The sequence below is a fragment of the Dicentrarchus labrax genome, unplaced genomic scaffold (genome assembly GCF_905237075.1).
Source record: "Dicentrarchus labrax unplaced genomic scaffold, dlabrax2021, whole genome shotgun sequence".
In the NCBI taxonomy this organism is placed as follows: domain Eukaryota; kingdom Metazoa; phylum Chordata; class Actinopteri; family Moronidae; genus Dicentrarchus; species Dicentrarchus labrax.
This window is the reverse complement of record NW_026136998.1, coordinates 596,590-610,062: the sequence shown is the minus strand read 5'-3', so window position 1 is coordinate 610,062 and position 13,473 is coordinate 596,590. Positions and strand designations below refer to the sequence as shown.

At 42.5% G+C, this 13,473-nt stretch overlaps 2 protein-coding genes across 3 annotated transcripts; one reads left to right on the top strand and one right to left on the bottom strand.

Annotated features, from left to right (window-relative positions):
- Positions 1 to 372: 372 nt before the first annotated feature.
- Positions 373 to 8,693, top strand: apmap (adipocyte plasma membrane associated protein). The gene is made up of 9 exons (XM_051395724.1): positions 373 to 631; positions 1,348 to 1,464; positions 2,089 to 2,204; positions 2,298 to 2,390; positions 3,300 to 3,416; positions 4,028 to 4,202; positions 4,280 to 4,414; positions 4,938 to 5,130; positions 6,211 to 8,693. Exons 1-9 carry the CDS (start codon positions 540 to 542, stop codon positions 6,418 to 6,420), a joined length of 1,248 nt encoding a protein of 415 aa, XP_051251684.1. The 5' UTR covers positions 373 to 539; the 3' UTR covers positions 6,421 to 8,693.
- Positions 8,694 to 8,851: 158 nt separating this feature from the next.
- LOC127361244 (cystatin-like) lies at positions 8,852 to 11,712 on the bottom strand. Of its 2 annotated transcripts, none has more exons than XM_051395741.1 (4): positions 11,536 to 11,712; positions 10,427 to 10,605; positions 9,219 to 9,338; positions 8,852 to 9,106 (listed from the first exon to the last, which is right to left on the bottom strand). In XM_051395741.1, exons 1-4 carry the CDS (start codon positions 11,582 to 11,584, stop codon positions 9,026 to 9,028), a joined length of 429 nt encoding a protein of 142 aa, XP_051251701.1. In that variant the 5' UTR covers positions 11,585 to 11,712; the 3' UTR covers positions 8,852 to 9,025. The 2 variants fall into 2 exon arrangements, with proteins under 2 accessions (XP_051251701.1, XP_051251702.1); XM_051395742.1 differs by having other exon boundaries at positions 9,193 to 9,338; positions 11,536 to 11,697.
- Between the last annotated feature and the right edge of the window lie 1,761 nt (positions 11,713 to 13,473).

The window sequence follows — 13,473 nt, the reverse complement described above, 5'->3', positions numbered from 1 at the left end:
GGCTTTTCTGCTTCTTTTATCATGATACACATGCGTAGCAATTTTCGTACATGTGGGCCTTACGTGTCTTGGGGGCTGATTCTGGGGGGCGTGGCTTAGCCGTTTTGCGGCGCCCCTGCACTGGGACAATGTCATATCGGTATTTTAGCTACGTTTGAATTTTGTGCAAATTTTCATGCCATTTTGAGAATGTTGCGGGGGCCAAATATGCGGTGGAAGTCCCAGAGGTATAATAATAATTCCTAGAGGAACAATAGGGTCCTTGCACTTGTTAGTGCTCGGTCCCTAATTAGGTATTTTTTAAGCTTGTTGGTTTAAATATTTTTTCCATTTCTGGGGCCTTCCCAAACCGTCCTTTATTTTGAAATGTCAGACCGGAAGCTGTCAGTGGTTGTAAACAGCTCGGTGCTCGGTAGGATGTCGGTGCTCCTCTCCGGTTTACTCCCTCTGTACCCGGGTTAAACATCAACGCAGCGAGCCGTTACAGCTCCGGGACAACAGCCGAGCCGAACCGAACCGAGCCGAGCCAGGTTAACAGCATGAATGAGACGGAGGGGCTCCGGTTCCGGCGGGTGCACAGACCGCAGGTCATCACCGACGAGCTGCCGGAGCACCGATACAAGGGATCCGGGTACAACTACCAACACACACACATATATATAATTATATATTTATATATACATTTATTTATTTTTATTTATTTATTACTATATTTATATAATTATATATTTATCCCTATATTTATATTTTATTTATTTATATTTATATATGTCTTTATATATTTATTTATATCTTTATATATTTATTTATATTTATATCTTTATATATTTATTTATATCTTAATATATTTATTTATTTATATTTATATCTTTATATATTTATTTATATTCATATATTAATATCTTTATATATTTATTTATCTATTTATATTAATTTATATTTCCACAGTCACTGTTTGTTGTTTATGTGTCAATAAAGATTTATGGAGGTAAAAACGGACCGGTGTTTTTTTTTTTTACTTTATTGAAAAAATGTCCATTGTTTATTTTTTGTTGTTTATTTTCATATATATTTATTTATTTATACATATGTGTGTACATATATTTAGATATATACACATCATATATCTGTAGATATGTTAAATGTAACATAAGATTTCATTTCATTAGATCTTATTTTCTGAATGTAAAATGTATCTGAAATAATAATAATAATAATAATAATAATAATAAGTACAGAAGCAGGTGTTCCCTGTTTTAAACCCCTTTTTACTGATTGTATATATTTAATATGATATATATTTAATATGATATATATTGTCTGCAGTAACAATGTGTGTGTCCTCAGCACCTACAGCGGGAAGGTCTTCCAGGTCACTCTGCTCTCTCTGGGAGGCTTTCTTCTTCTTCCTCTCCTCATCGTCATCCTCATCCTGGAGTCTCCCATCCACCCCGAGGTCTTCAGGTGAGTCCCTCCACCTCCCTGCTGCTTTAATGATTGATTAATACCAACCTGCACAGGAATAATCAGCACTTAATCAATAGCATCCATTATTATTTATATTGGCGGAGATTAGCTAGCAGCTAACTAGCTATCGGAGTAACTAGCCAGTTTCCAATTGATGAAGATTAGTTAGTTAGTTAGCTAGTGTTTGCTATGTAGCACTGTACGCTAGCTAACATTAGAACAGTGACAGCTCACGATTGGCAGTACACAGTGAGCGGTAGCGCCGCCACGGCAGCACAGCGCCCCCCTGCTGGCGGCACACAGTGAGCGTTCTGTAGCGCCCCCTGCTGGCGGCACACAGTGAGCGTTCTGTAGCGCCCCCTGCCCAAGGGCGCACACAGTGAGCGTTCTGTAGCGCCCCCTGCTGGCGGCACACAGTGAGCGTTCTGTAGCGCCCCCTGCTGGCAGCACACAGTGAGCGTTCTGTAGCGCCCCCTGCTGGCAGCACACAGTGAGCGTTCTGTAGCGCCCCCTGCTGGCAGCACAGCAGGGGCGGCCAAGCGTTCTGTAGCGCCCCCTGCTGGCGGCGCTACAGAACGCTCACTGTGTGCCGCCCCCTGCTGGCGGCTCTGCGTCCTGCAGTCTGAAGGAGCCCCCGCTGATGAAGGGCTGCTGGGAGCCCAACCTGAAGCTCCGAGAGGCTCAGAGACTGTTTGAAGACCAGATCGTCGGACCGGAGTCCATCGCCAACATCGGAGGTCAGTGCGGCTTTACTTTATAAACAACCATGAAGAAGACCATGAAGAAGACCATGAAGAAGACTGAGAGCTGACAGATGTTTGTCTCTGCAGATGTTTTGTTCGCTGGAACAGCCGACGGGAAGATCGTGAAGCTGATTGGTCGAAGAATTCACACGGTGGCGAGACTCGGAAAACTGCCATGTGGTGAGAAAATAACCCTCCATAAGCCCCGCCCCTTTGTGCTCTGTGCTCCAATCACAGTGGAGCAAACCTCCGTCAACTTCCTCCTTTCCTGTGCTTACATATGCTATATGCTAAGCTAATCTATGTTGTAAAGCTAACTTAAATGTGACTGTTTGTCTCTGTTGTTGTTTAATTGAGTTTATTTCACTTTGTTTAATGTTTAGTTAAAACGAGGTTAAAATAAGGTAAAACTAAAATATTTAATTTAATCTAAACTAACAAAAAACAACAAAAAGCTTCATTTGAAGTTTCTTAAACTGACAAACTTTTAAAAACCTTTGAGTTGTTATTATTATTATTATTATTATTATATTTAACCAGATACATCTTAAAATTGTAAGTTTAGTTTGTTTAAGCTTTAAGTTAAGTTTAATTAGGGTAAAATGTAGCGTTTTATTTTAAATAAATAATATATTAAACTAAATTAAATATATTTTATATCAGTGATATAAAATATATTTAATTTAGTTGTATGATAAATTAAAGTGAATGTATTTTCAGTGTGAGGAAGCCACTGACCTGGAGCCTGTTTGTTGCGTCATTCTGGAGTTTTTGTCGGTTTCTCAACAAACAGCGACGTGTTGAAACCTGTCGAGGGTTCAAACTCGACTCTGCTGCTGTTTCCTGTTCTCCTCCTTTCAACATAAAAGTCTGAACAATAGGACCACGACTACGGCTGAATATTGGCAGGTGTTTCCTGAGTTTTAGGAGCACGTTCGGGCCTCCATACAGGCAGAAATGAACTGTTGTTGTAGTGGGAGGATGAACAGGTCTGTCAGGTTGCCTCTGGGTGTGTCTGGAGTTTCTCCTGGAGTTTGTCCTGGAGTTTCTCCTGGAGTTTCTCCTGGTTGAACAATGTGTGTCCTGCAGGTTCCAGAGAGGAGGAGTCCACCTGCGGGAGGCCGTTGGGGATCAGAGTCGGACCCAATGGGACTCTGTTTGTAGCTGATGCTTACCTGGGTCTGTTCGAGGTCAACCCCACCACAGGTGAGTGCAGCTGGATTATTTAATTATCTATTTATTTATTTAACGCTTTATTTAACTTTAATTCTTTATTAGGAGTGGATACGATGGATCGCTAACGTTAGCTTGCTCGCTGTTGACAATAAATGAGCTGAAGGGTCATTAAGACATTCCTCTTTGATAAAGCTTATAGTTAGGGCTGGATCAGGTGAGTCCTGAACCATCCCTTAGTTATGCTGCTATAGGCCTAGACTATCGGGGGATTTCCCATGGTGCACTGAGCTCCTCTCTTCCTCTCTCTTTCTGCACTCATTCATGTTCCATTAATGCATGTTACTAACTTCACTTCTTCCCCGGAGTTCTTGTGCTTTATCGTCTCGCAGGTTCTCATGGATCCTGGTGGAGCCTCCTGCCATGGTCCTGCTAGATTGCCATTGCTCTGTACTCTGTAATTAATGTTAAAGAGTTCGGTCTAGACCTGCTCTATTTGAAAAGTGTCCTGAGATAACTTCTGTTATGAATTAGCGCTATACAAATAAAATTGAATTGAATTGAGACACGTTAGCTCTGTGCTAACACGACTGTGAGTGAGTAATGGACGGCTGCTTTCTCCTTCTCTGTGTTTTTCGGCGCAGGTGATGCGACCAGGTTGGTGTCAGGCGGTCAGGTGGTCGCGGGCAGGAAGCTGTCGTTCATTAACGACCTGGCGGTGACTCAGGACGGGAAGAAGGTGTACTTCACCGACTCCAGCAGCAGGTGGCAGCGCAGGGACTACCTGCACCTCATCATGGAGGCCACGGCCGACGGACGGTACGGAAGGTTTCTAACACCGCTTAAACTGAACTAAAATCCAACCGATACATAAACAAACACTTTGGTCCTGTCAGAGTGATGGAGTACGACACCGAGACCAGAGAGCTGACGGTGGTGATGGAGAACCTTCGGTTTCCAAACGGGATCCAGCTGCTGCCGGACGAGGAGTCGGTGCTGGTGGCCGAGACCACCATGGCCCGGATCCGCAGGTAACACACCTGACTCACCTGTACGGCCGCCACGGTCGGCTCCAAGGCTGCGATGCACAGAGATTCATTCTCTGTGAAACAGCAGATATTCTATCTGTAAACGCTGAAGCTTCAGAATAAAGTTCCACCATGAACTGCTTTAAAATAATAATAATAATAATAATAAGTGCCTGATTAAAGAAAGATGGTCTCTGAGGATCATATATGATGACGGTTATGTAACGCCGCCGGATGTCGGCGACGTTCTTGTTGCCACGGAAACGAGCTGCCGGCCTCATCTTAAGTGTGTGTGTGTGTGTGACTGCAGCTGAATATTAATATATAATATATAAATGATTACATTATACTGTATACACTGAATGTGAGGCTCACTGTACAGTCATTAAACTGTAATTAATGTGTTTGATTATTATAGTATATTATATTATAGTATAATTTGTATTAATCACGTTTATATTACAGGTCATAAAATGATCAATATGTGATATTGATCCTGATCAGTAAACATGTCTTTCTGTACCAGAGTCCACGTTGCCGGTCTGAACAAAGGCGGGATGGACACCTTCATTGACAACCTGCCCGGTTTTCCCGACAACATCCGTCCGAGCTCGTCCGGAGGTTACTGGGTGGCCATGTCCGCGGTGCGGCCCAACCCCGGATTCTCCATGCTGGACTTCCTGTCCCAGAGACCCTGGATCAAGAAATTCATCTTCAAGGTAAAACAGACAGAGAGGCACCAGGTCCAGGTTTCTAGCTGGTCCTGGACTTTCTGGAGCTTCGTGAAGACATTCAGAACCTGGAAAGTTTTGACAGGTTTTTCCATGTGGATTATTTGTCTTCATCATCCGTCCCTGACCATGTTCTTCCTCCTCTCCTCGGCCCTCACCCCTCTCCTCTCCTCTCTCCTCCTCGGCCCTCACCCCTCTCCTCTCCTCTCTCCTCCTCTCCTCACCCCTCTCCTCTCCCCTCTCCTCCTCTCCTCTCTCCTCCTCGGCCCTCACCCCTCTCCTCTCCTCTCTCCTCCTCTCCTCACCCCTCTCCTCTCCTCGGCCCTCTCCTCGGCCCTCACCCCTCTCCCTCTCCTCTCCTCCCTCACCCCTCTCCTCCCCTCTCTCTCCTCCCCCTCACCCCTCTCCTCTCCTCACCCCTCTCCTCTCCCTCGGCCCTCTCCTCGGCCCTCTCCTCGGCCCTCACCCCCTCTCCTCTCCTCTCTCCTCCCTCTCCTCACCCCCTCTCCTCTCCCCCCTGTCCTCCCTCCCTCTCTCCTCCTCGGCCCTCACCCCTCTCCTCTCCTCCTCCCTCCTCTCCTCACCCCTCTCCTCTCCTCGGCCCTCCCTCCCCTCCCCCTCCCCTCTCCTCCCTCCTCTCCTCGGCCCTCACCCCTCTCCTCTCCTCACCCCTCTCCTCGCCCCTCTCCTCACCCCTCTCCTCTCCTCTCCTCGCCCTCTCCTCTCCCCTCACCCCTCTCCTCTCCTCGCCCCCTCTCGGCCCTCTCCTCTCCTCGCCCCTCTCCTCTCCCTCACCCCTCTCCTCCTCTCCCACCCCTCTCGCCCCTCTCCTCACCCCTCTCCTCGGCCCTCACCCCTCTCCTCTCCTCGCCCCTCTCCTCCTCTCCTCACCCCTCTCCTCGGCCCTCACCCCTCTCCTCTTCTCGCCCCTCTCCTCCTCTCCTCACCCCTCTCCTCGGCCCTCACCCCCTGGCCCCTCTCCTCCCCCTCTCCTCGCCCCTCTCCTGCCCCTCACCCCTTTCCTCACCCCTCCTCGTCCCTTTCCTCGCTGTCCTCTGACCTCTGCAGCTCTTCAGTCAGGAGGTCCTGATGAAGTTCGTACCTCGGTACAGCCTGGTAGCGGAGCTCCACGATGGCGGCATCTGCACCCGGAGCTTCCACGACCCCAACGGCCTGGTGGCGGCCTACGTCAGCGAGGTCCACGAGTACGACGGGAACCTGTACCTCGGCTCCTTCCGCTCACCGTACATTGCCAAACTCGACCTGCGCAAAGTCTAACGACCCGTCGATGGACGCACAGACGGACATTTGGGACCGTTTGGTCTTTAACAGCGACGTCCGACGAGGTGAATCAAAAACCGCCGGACGGCGGTCGGTCAAAGTTTTTGTTCCAGATATTTTGTTTGAAGGAGGGGCTCAGAGTGCGTGACACGTTCATGTTATCCGTCTCTGTTAGCGGCTGGGTATCGAACCTCAGTACCGGTCCGATAAATTATAAACAATAACAATTAAAATTCTTGTTTCAGTTAATTTACGAAGACGTATGACAAAGAAAAATAGCAAATATTCCCATTTTAGAGGCATTTTGACTAAAATTATTAGTTTTTTATCAGAATAGTTGCCAATTTATTTTTTATTGATGGTCTAAGAAATGAATTGATTAATGTTTGCAGCTGTAAGATTGATCATCTTGTTCCTAATTCCTGAGTTGAATCCTCATTTCTGCACTTTTTGTATTTTATGTAAACAAAAGTTTTTGTTTGACAACTTTAGCTTCTTTTCTCCATTTATAAAAAGTTTTGTCGAAATGTGTGTTAATACTGAGTTATTGATCGGCACCAGTATCGATACCCAGCCCTACGATCGCTCTTACCTGATGAAAAGAAAGAATCTGGCACTAACCGGCTGAAAATTGCTTTCCAGCTAGCTTAATTCAATTTGAATTGCTCGCTAACTGGGTTAGCTTGCTAGCATGCTCATTGTCACTATAGCACCATAAATATAACTCGAGCATTTTGAACCTTTTTTTGCCCGTTTTGGGAGACAGGAGTAATTTCTCGCTACCTCCAAGCTAACTTTGTACGGTTCAGGTTACCATTGTTACTGCTACTAGCTAGCCTATGTTAGCTAGCCGTCTTCAATTTAAAAACAAGTTAGGAAAATAAAAGATGAGTTTACTGGAAATGTCCACGTATTATCTGCAGTAACCTCGAGGCCACCTGCCACGTCAACGTTTGTGTGGTTTAGTTAAAGTTAAATCAGTTTTAGGAAAGTAATTATAACTTATACGTTTTTAATGTTTAGCTTGTTAACAAGTTAAAAAGTTAACAAACATTATTTAGCATGTTATCTTGTCGACGTGCTAAACAACTAAATGTTAGCATCTCGACATTAAAACTCAGTTCAACAGTATTTTAACAACTACTGGATGCTAACGTGGCTGCAGAGCGTAACTATGAACAACGAGTGGGAAGGAAACTCTAATTCAGATAATTTAATGAGGAGATAAACGTGTTGTAACACAACTGGCTAATTTAGGCTATTAGATATGCTATATGCTATATGCTAATCTATGTTGAAAAGACCACAGGTTGAAGATTAAGAGATAAACATTATATAATATTATATATTTATATATTAATTGATAACTAACATTGACGTTGTGTGAAAGCAGCTTTATGCTGCCTTTATGTTTTATTGGAAGTTTAAGTTTCCCTCTTAAAACCTTTTACTGTGTGCTCCAATAACAGCTGAGCGAACCTCGGGTCAGAGGTCAGAACCTCCTCGGGTCAGAGGTCAGAACCTCCTCAGGTCAGAGGTCAGAACCTCCTCGGGTCAGAACCTCCTCGGGTCAGAGGTCAGAACCTCGTCGACTTTTTGGTTTCTTAACTAAACTAAATCCGTCGTTAGCTAGTGAGCTAATCATTTGTTATGCTATAGATATGCTAAGTGCTTAGCTCACCTGTAAGCGACAGATAGTCATTAAATTATATAGAGATATATATTATATATTATATAGTCATATAATATATAATATATATCTCTCTCTGGTGTAACCGGAGTTTACGAATGCTGCTTTCACACAACGTCGGCAGAGCGGGAAAACCGGGACCAGTTACAGGTGGTTAGCCGTAGCGCTAACTTGTGTTTGTAGCATTTTGAGTGAAACCAGGAACAAACATTGTGTAGCTGCTATAAAACGAGCTGCATTGATCGCATTGATGAGTTTATGTGTATTATTGACGTTAATGTGAAGCCACACTCTGTTGATGAGAGGAAGTCATTTTATAACCAATCAATAATCAATGAGGACTATAAATTAGCTGTGTGATGGATTCTCTGTTGTGTTTGTGCCAAATTCAGTTTTAGTCCCACGAGGATCTTTTTGCTCTGAGAGGTTGAACTTCGTCCGACAGCTGCTGCGATTTCTGTCACATTAGTTTTTGTGTTTTTGTTGTTTTGTCGTCGTGACGACAGAAAGTTTCCGTTATTTTCAGCTTTTCAGCTTCTTTTGAATAAAAACTGAATAAAATCTGCAGTTTGAACTAAAATGCTATCTGAGTGTTTTTATACGTGTTAAACTGAAGTTCTGCTATTGGAACAGGAAACCGAACCCCCCCCCTTAATGTTATAAGATAATTAATAATTAATCTTTTTCACATTAATGACATCATTACCAATCTGTGAATGAAAGACAATTTAAGATCAATTATAGATTATAGATCAAATAAGAACATTAAAGGTTTATTGAACTGCTGTTGTTCATCCTCCTGACCAGCAGGGGGCAGACAGCACAGACCGGCTGGTTTTATTCACAGGTCTGAACTCCATCAGGGTGAAGATGATGAAGATGATGAAGATGATGAAGGTGATGAAGGTGGTTTCAGGGTTTACAGAAGAAGACCTGGGTGTTGGTCTGGTTCTGCCAGGGAATCAGCCAGACCTCAAAGTGACACTGAAACATCTGGAGAACACAACAGGAAGTGCATCCTTTCACAATAAAGTCTTTAAATACAACATGAACACGTTCGATCTTATCGGATCAGATACCAGAAGAAGAGACTTCCTGTTCAGACCTGCTGCAGACGACCTTTAGGCTGAAGGTCACAGTGGGAGAGGTCGTCGTTGTTGTCTCGTTTACGGCAGACGGTTCTGGAAATCTCCAAATCTACGATGTACCGAACCCCGTTAACGACCTGGAACGCACCACAGACGAACGTTTAAGTAACGTTACAGAGCGCTAACGCTACGCTACGACTCAGAGCGCTAACGCTACGCTACGACTCAGAGCGCTAACGCTACGCTACGACTCAGAGAGCTAACGCTACGCTACGACTCAGAGAGCTAACGCTACGCTACGACTCAGAGAGCTAACGCTACGCTACGACTCAGAGAGCTAACGCTACGACTCAGAGCGCTAACGCTACGACTCAGAGCGCTAACGCTACGCTACGACTCAGAGAGCTAACGCTACGCTACGACTCAGAGCGCTAACACTACGCTACGACTCAGAGAGCTAACGCTACGACTCAGAGCGCTAATGCTACGACTCAGAGCGCTAATGCTACGACTCAGAGCGCTAACGCTACGCTACGACTCAGAGCGCTAACGCTACGACTCAGAGCGCTTATGCTATGACTCAGAGCGCTAATGCTACGACTCAGAGCGCTAATGCTACGCTACGACTCAGAGCGCTAACGCTACGACTCAGAGCGCTAATGCTACGCTACGACTCAGAGCGCTAACGCTACGCTAATAATCAATAATAATAATCAATAATTAATAATAATAATCAATAATATTAATCAATAATCATAATCAATAATCAGTCATCCACAATAATCAATAATAATTAATAATAATTAATAATAATAATCAATAATAATAATCAATAATAATAATTAATAATATTAATCAATAATAATAATCAATAATTAATAATAATAATCAATAATAATAATCAATAATCAGTCATCCACAATAATCAATAATAATAATCAGTAATAATAATTAATAATAATAATCAATAATAATAATCAATAATAATAATTAATAATAATAATCAATAATCAGTAATAATAATCAATAATAATAATTAATAATAATAATCAATAATCAATAATAATAATCAATAATCAGTAATAATAATCAATAATAATAATCAATAATCAATAATAATGATCAATAATCAATAATAATAATGACCTCATTAGAAAAGGGTAAATTAAAGGATTCTGGAGACTTCCTGTTGACCTGCCGTTGACCTTTGACCCCACACACGTACCTGCCGCTGCGCTCTGATGATGAAGGAGGGTTTGAAGAGGAAGGCGTCGTTTGATTGGTTGTTGAAGGAGTAGGCGGCGCTGAGGACGACCCGCTGGAGCCCGCGGTCGTCCCTGCTGATGTTGGACGGGGCTCCGGGCATCGAACCGCCGCGACGGCCGCCCGCCACCGTCACCGTCACTGAAGGAGAAGAGAGCTGTCGATCATATTGATCCGTTTCCTGACACTACTGATTATTGGCGCTCAAACTGCCGCAGCGACACAGGTTAAAGGTGAATATTATATTATTATAATATTATATAATATAATATAATATATAATTATATTATTATATATTATATTATATTAATATAATATATAATAATATATTATATTAATATAATATATTATTATATATTATATTATTATAATATATAATAATATATTATATTATATTATATTATAATATAATATAATAATATATTATAATATAATATAATAATATATTATAATATAATATAATAATATAATATTAGTTCTCCGGCAGCGTTGATCAGCTAAGACGACTTTAAACTATTTACAGTTTCCAGTTTATTTGTAGTTCTTTTCAAACATTTGTCAGATTAGCTCGAACAAACACTGAACGCCTCCTCGTCCTGTTCACACGCTCACAAAAACACATTTCCTGTTGAGTTTTAGTTTTGGTACAAAATATTATTTAAGTTCAGTAAAATATTTTTTCTCTGCTGGTTTTAGTTTTAATGAACATTGTCTCGAACAGGAAACTCAGGTGTCTGAGTGTCTTTGAACGCAGCAGCAGGAAGACTGATGAGGCATTCACAGACAGAAAGAAACTGAAATAAAAGAAATATTGAACTTTTTCTTCTCGTTGTGAAAGATTTGAAAGATATTTAGATTATTTCATGCTTTTATTCTGAAACTGAAGAAACAACAAACGTGTGTTTTACTTTGAAACCAGTGAAAGTTGATGAATCAACAGTTGGGGTTATATCAGTTATAGTTCTTGTGTTTCTGAAACACTGTAAACGCCATCGGCTCCAGGAAGAGAATAACACAAACATTAGAACACGTTAAACAAGAATAAAGTGAAGGAAACAGGAAGTCTTTTACCCAGAACGCCGAGCAGAGAGACGAGCAGCGGCCTCTTCACTCCCATCATGCACTCTGTTTGCTTCCTGTGAGGTGACACTCTGACCACACATCAAACATGTGACATCACTTCCTATCAGTGAAGACACTTCCTGTGTGTCATGTTGCAGTCTGAAGCTTCAAACTCAGTTTCCCTGCATGCATTGCAGCTGATCAGTACGGTGGCCCTGAGGTGCAAATCAGAAAACACAACGACATTAACCAAACCGGAAAAGGTCGGTACCCTCGGCGACACGAGTCGTCGCTGATCGGACAGAAGAACTGGTCCGACCTTTGAACCGGAAACACAACACCGACAGACCGACACCGCCAAATCTGAAAACCACTAAATAATGAAAATATTGTATTAATGAAAATATTGTAATAATGAAAATATTGTATTAATGAAAATATTGTAATAATGAAAATATTGTAATAATGAAAATATTGTAATAATGAAAATATTGTAATAATGAAAATATTGTATCCATACGTCCGTGTTAGAAACAGCTTCCAATAGTCCATATCTGTGTTTTCTGATTTGCCGTTGTGATTTGCACCTCAGGGCCACCGTAGTAACAGACAGGTGACACCTGTTATCAGTTTAATTATTGTAAACAAATCAACAACTTCAATCCGAACAATCACAACTGAAAGTTTCTATCAAAGTAAAACAATGTTAAACTTCCTGTTTCCATAAGAAAGGTCGTCGACCTTTAAAGCTCTGTGAGCACTGTTAGCTCTGTTAGCACTGTTAGCTCTGTTAGCTCTGTTAGCTCTGTTAGCACTGTTAGCTCTATTAGCTCTGTTAGCTCTGTTAGCACTGTTAGCTCTGTTAGCACTGTTAGCTCTGTTAGCTCTGTTAGCACTGTTAGCTCTGTTAGCACTGTTAGCTCTATTAGCTCTGTTAGCTCTGTTAGCTCGTTAGCTCTGTGAGCACTGTTAGCTCTGTTAGCTCTATTAGCAGTGTTAGCTCTGTTAGCACTGTTAGCTCTGTTAGCACTGTTAGCACTGTTAGCTCTGTTAGCGCTCACAAACCTCAATTTAAACACAAACACAAAGATTTTAATGGAAATACAACATATAACTTTATTAGCAAGCAATTAAAAAGAAGACAAACAACCAATCACAGAGCAGCTCTGTTTGTTTTGCAGCTGGGCAGGAAGTGTGTGTGTGTGTGTGTGTGTGTCTTCCCTCTTGATGGAGCTAGGCTAACAGTTTCCACCTGCTTCCAGTCTTTGTGCTAAGCTAAGCTAAACAAGCTGAACAGAGGGGTATTGCACAAAACCAAGATAAGGGATTAAGCCGGGCTAACAGCTAACGGCTGGGCTAACAGCCGGGCTAACGGCGCTAACAGCCGGGCTAACAGCCGGGCTAACGGCCGGGCTAACGGCCGGGCTAACGGCCGGGCTAACGGGCTAACGGGGCTAACGGCCGGGCTAACAGCCGGGCTAACAGCCGGGCTAACAGCCGGGCTAACAGCCGGGCTAACAGCCGGGCTAACAGCCGGGCTAAGATTAATCCTAGTGATTCACCTGTATTTCCACCGTCAATCCTGTGAGGAATTAATGTGTTTTACAGCATGTCCATGGTCTTTCTAAGTATGTTGCATCATTTTAATTATCCTGCATTAAAATATTACATATATATTGTCATTTCTCATTTCATTTAAATCTGTTGGCTGTTTGTAATTGCAACAGTCTTTTTATATTGATTCAAGTGGTAGTATTATTACTCAGGACAAGTGTTATATTGCTATGCTAATGAAGACTGCTTGCCAAATTGCATAAATATGTGTTTATTGCAGTAATTGAGATTACAAAACACAGCTGATGAAGTTGCAAAGGTGTTTTCAATGAAATCTGTGACAAGGGCAATATAGTATATATATTATGGCATACCGTTTAAGAGATTAATCTT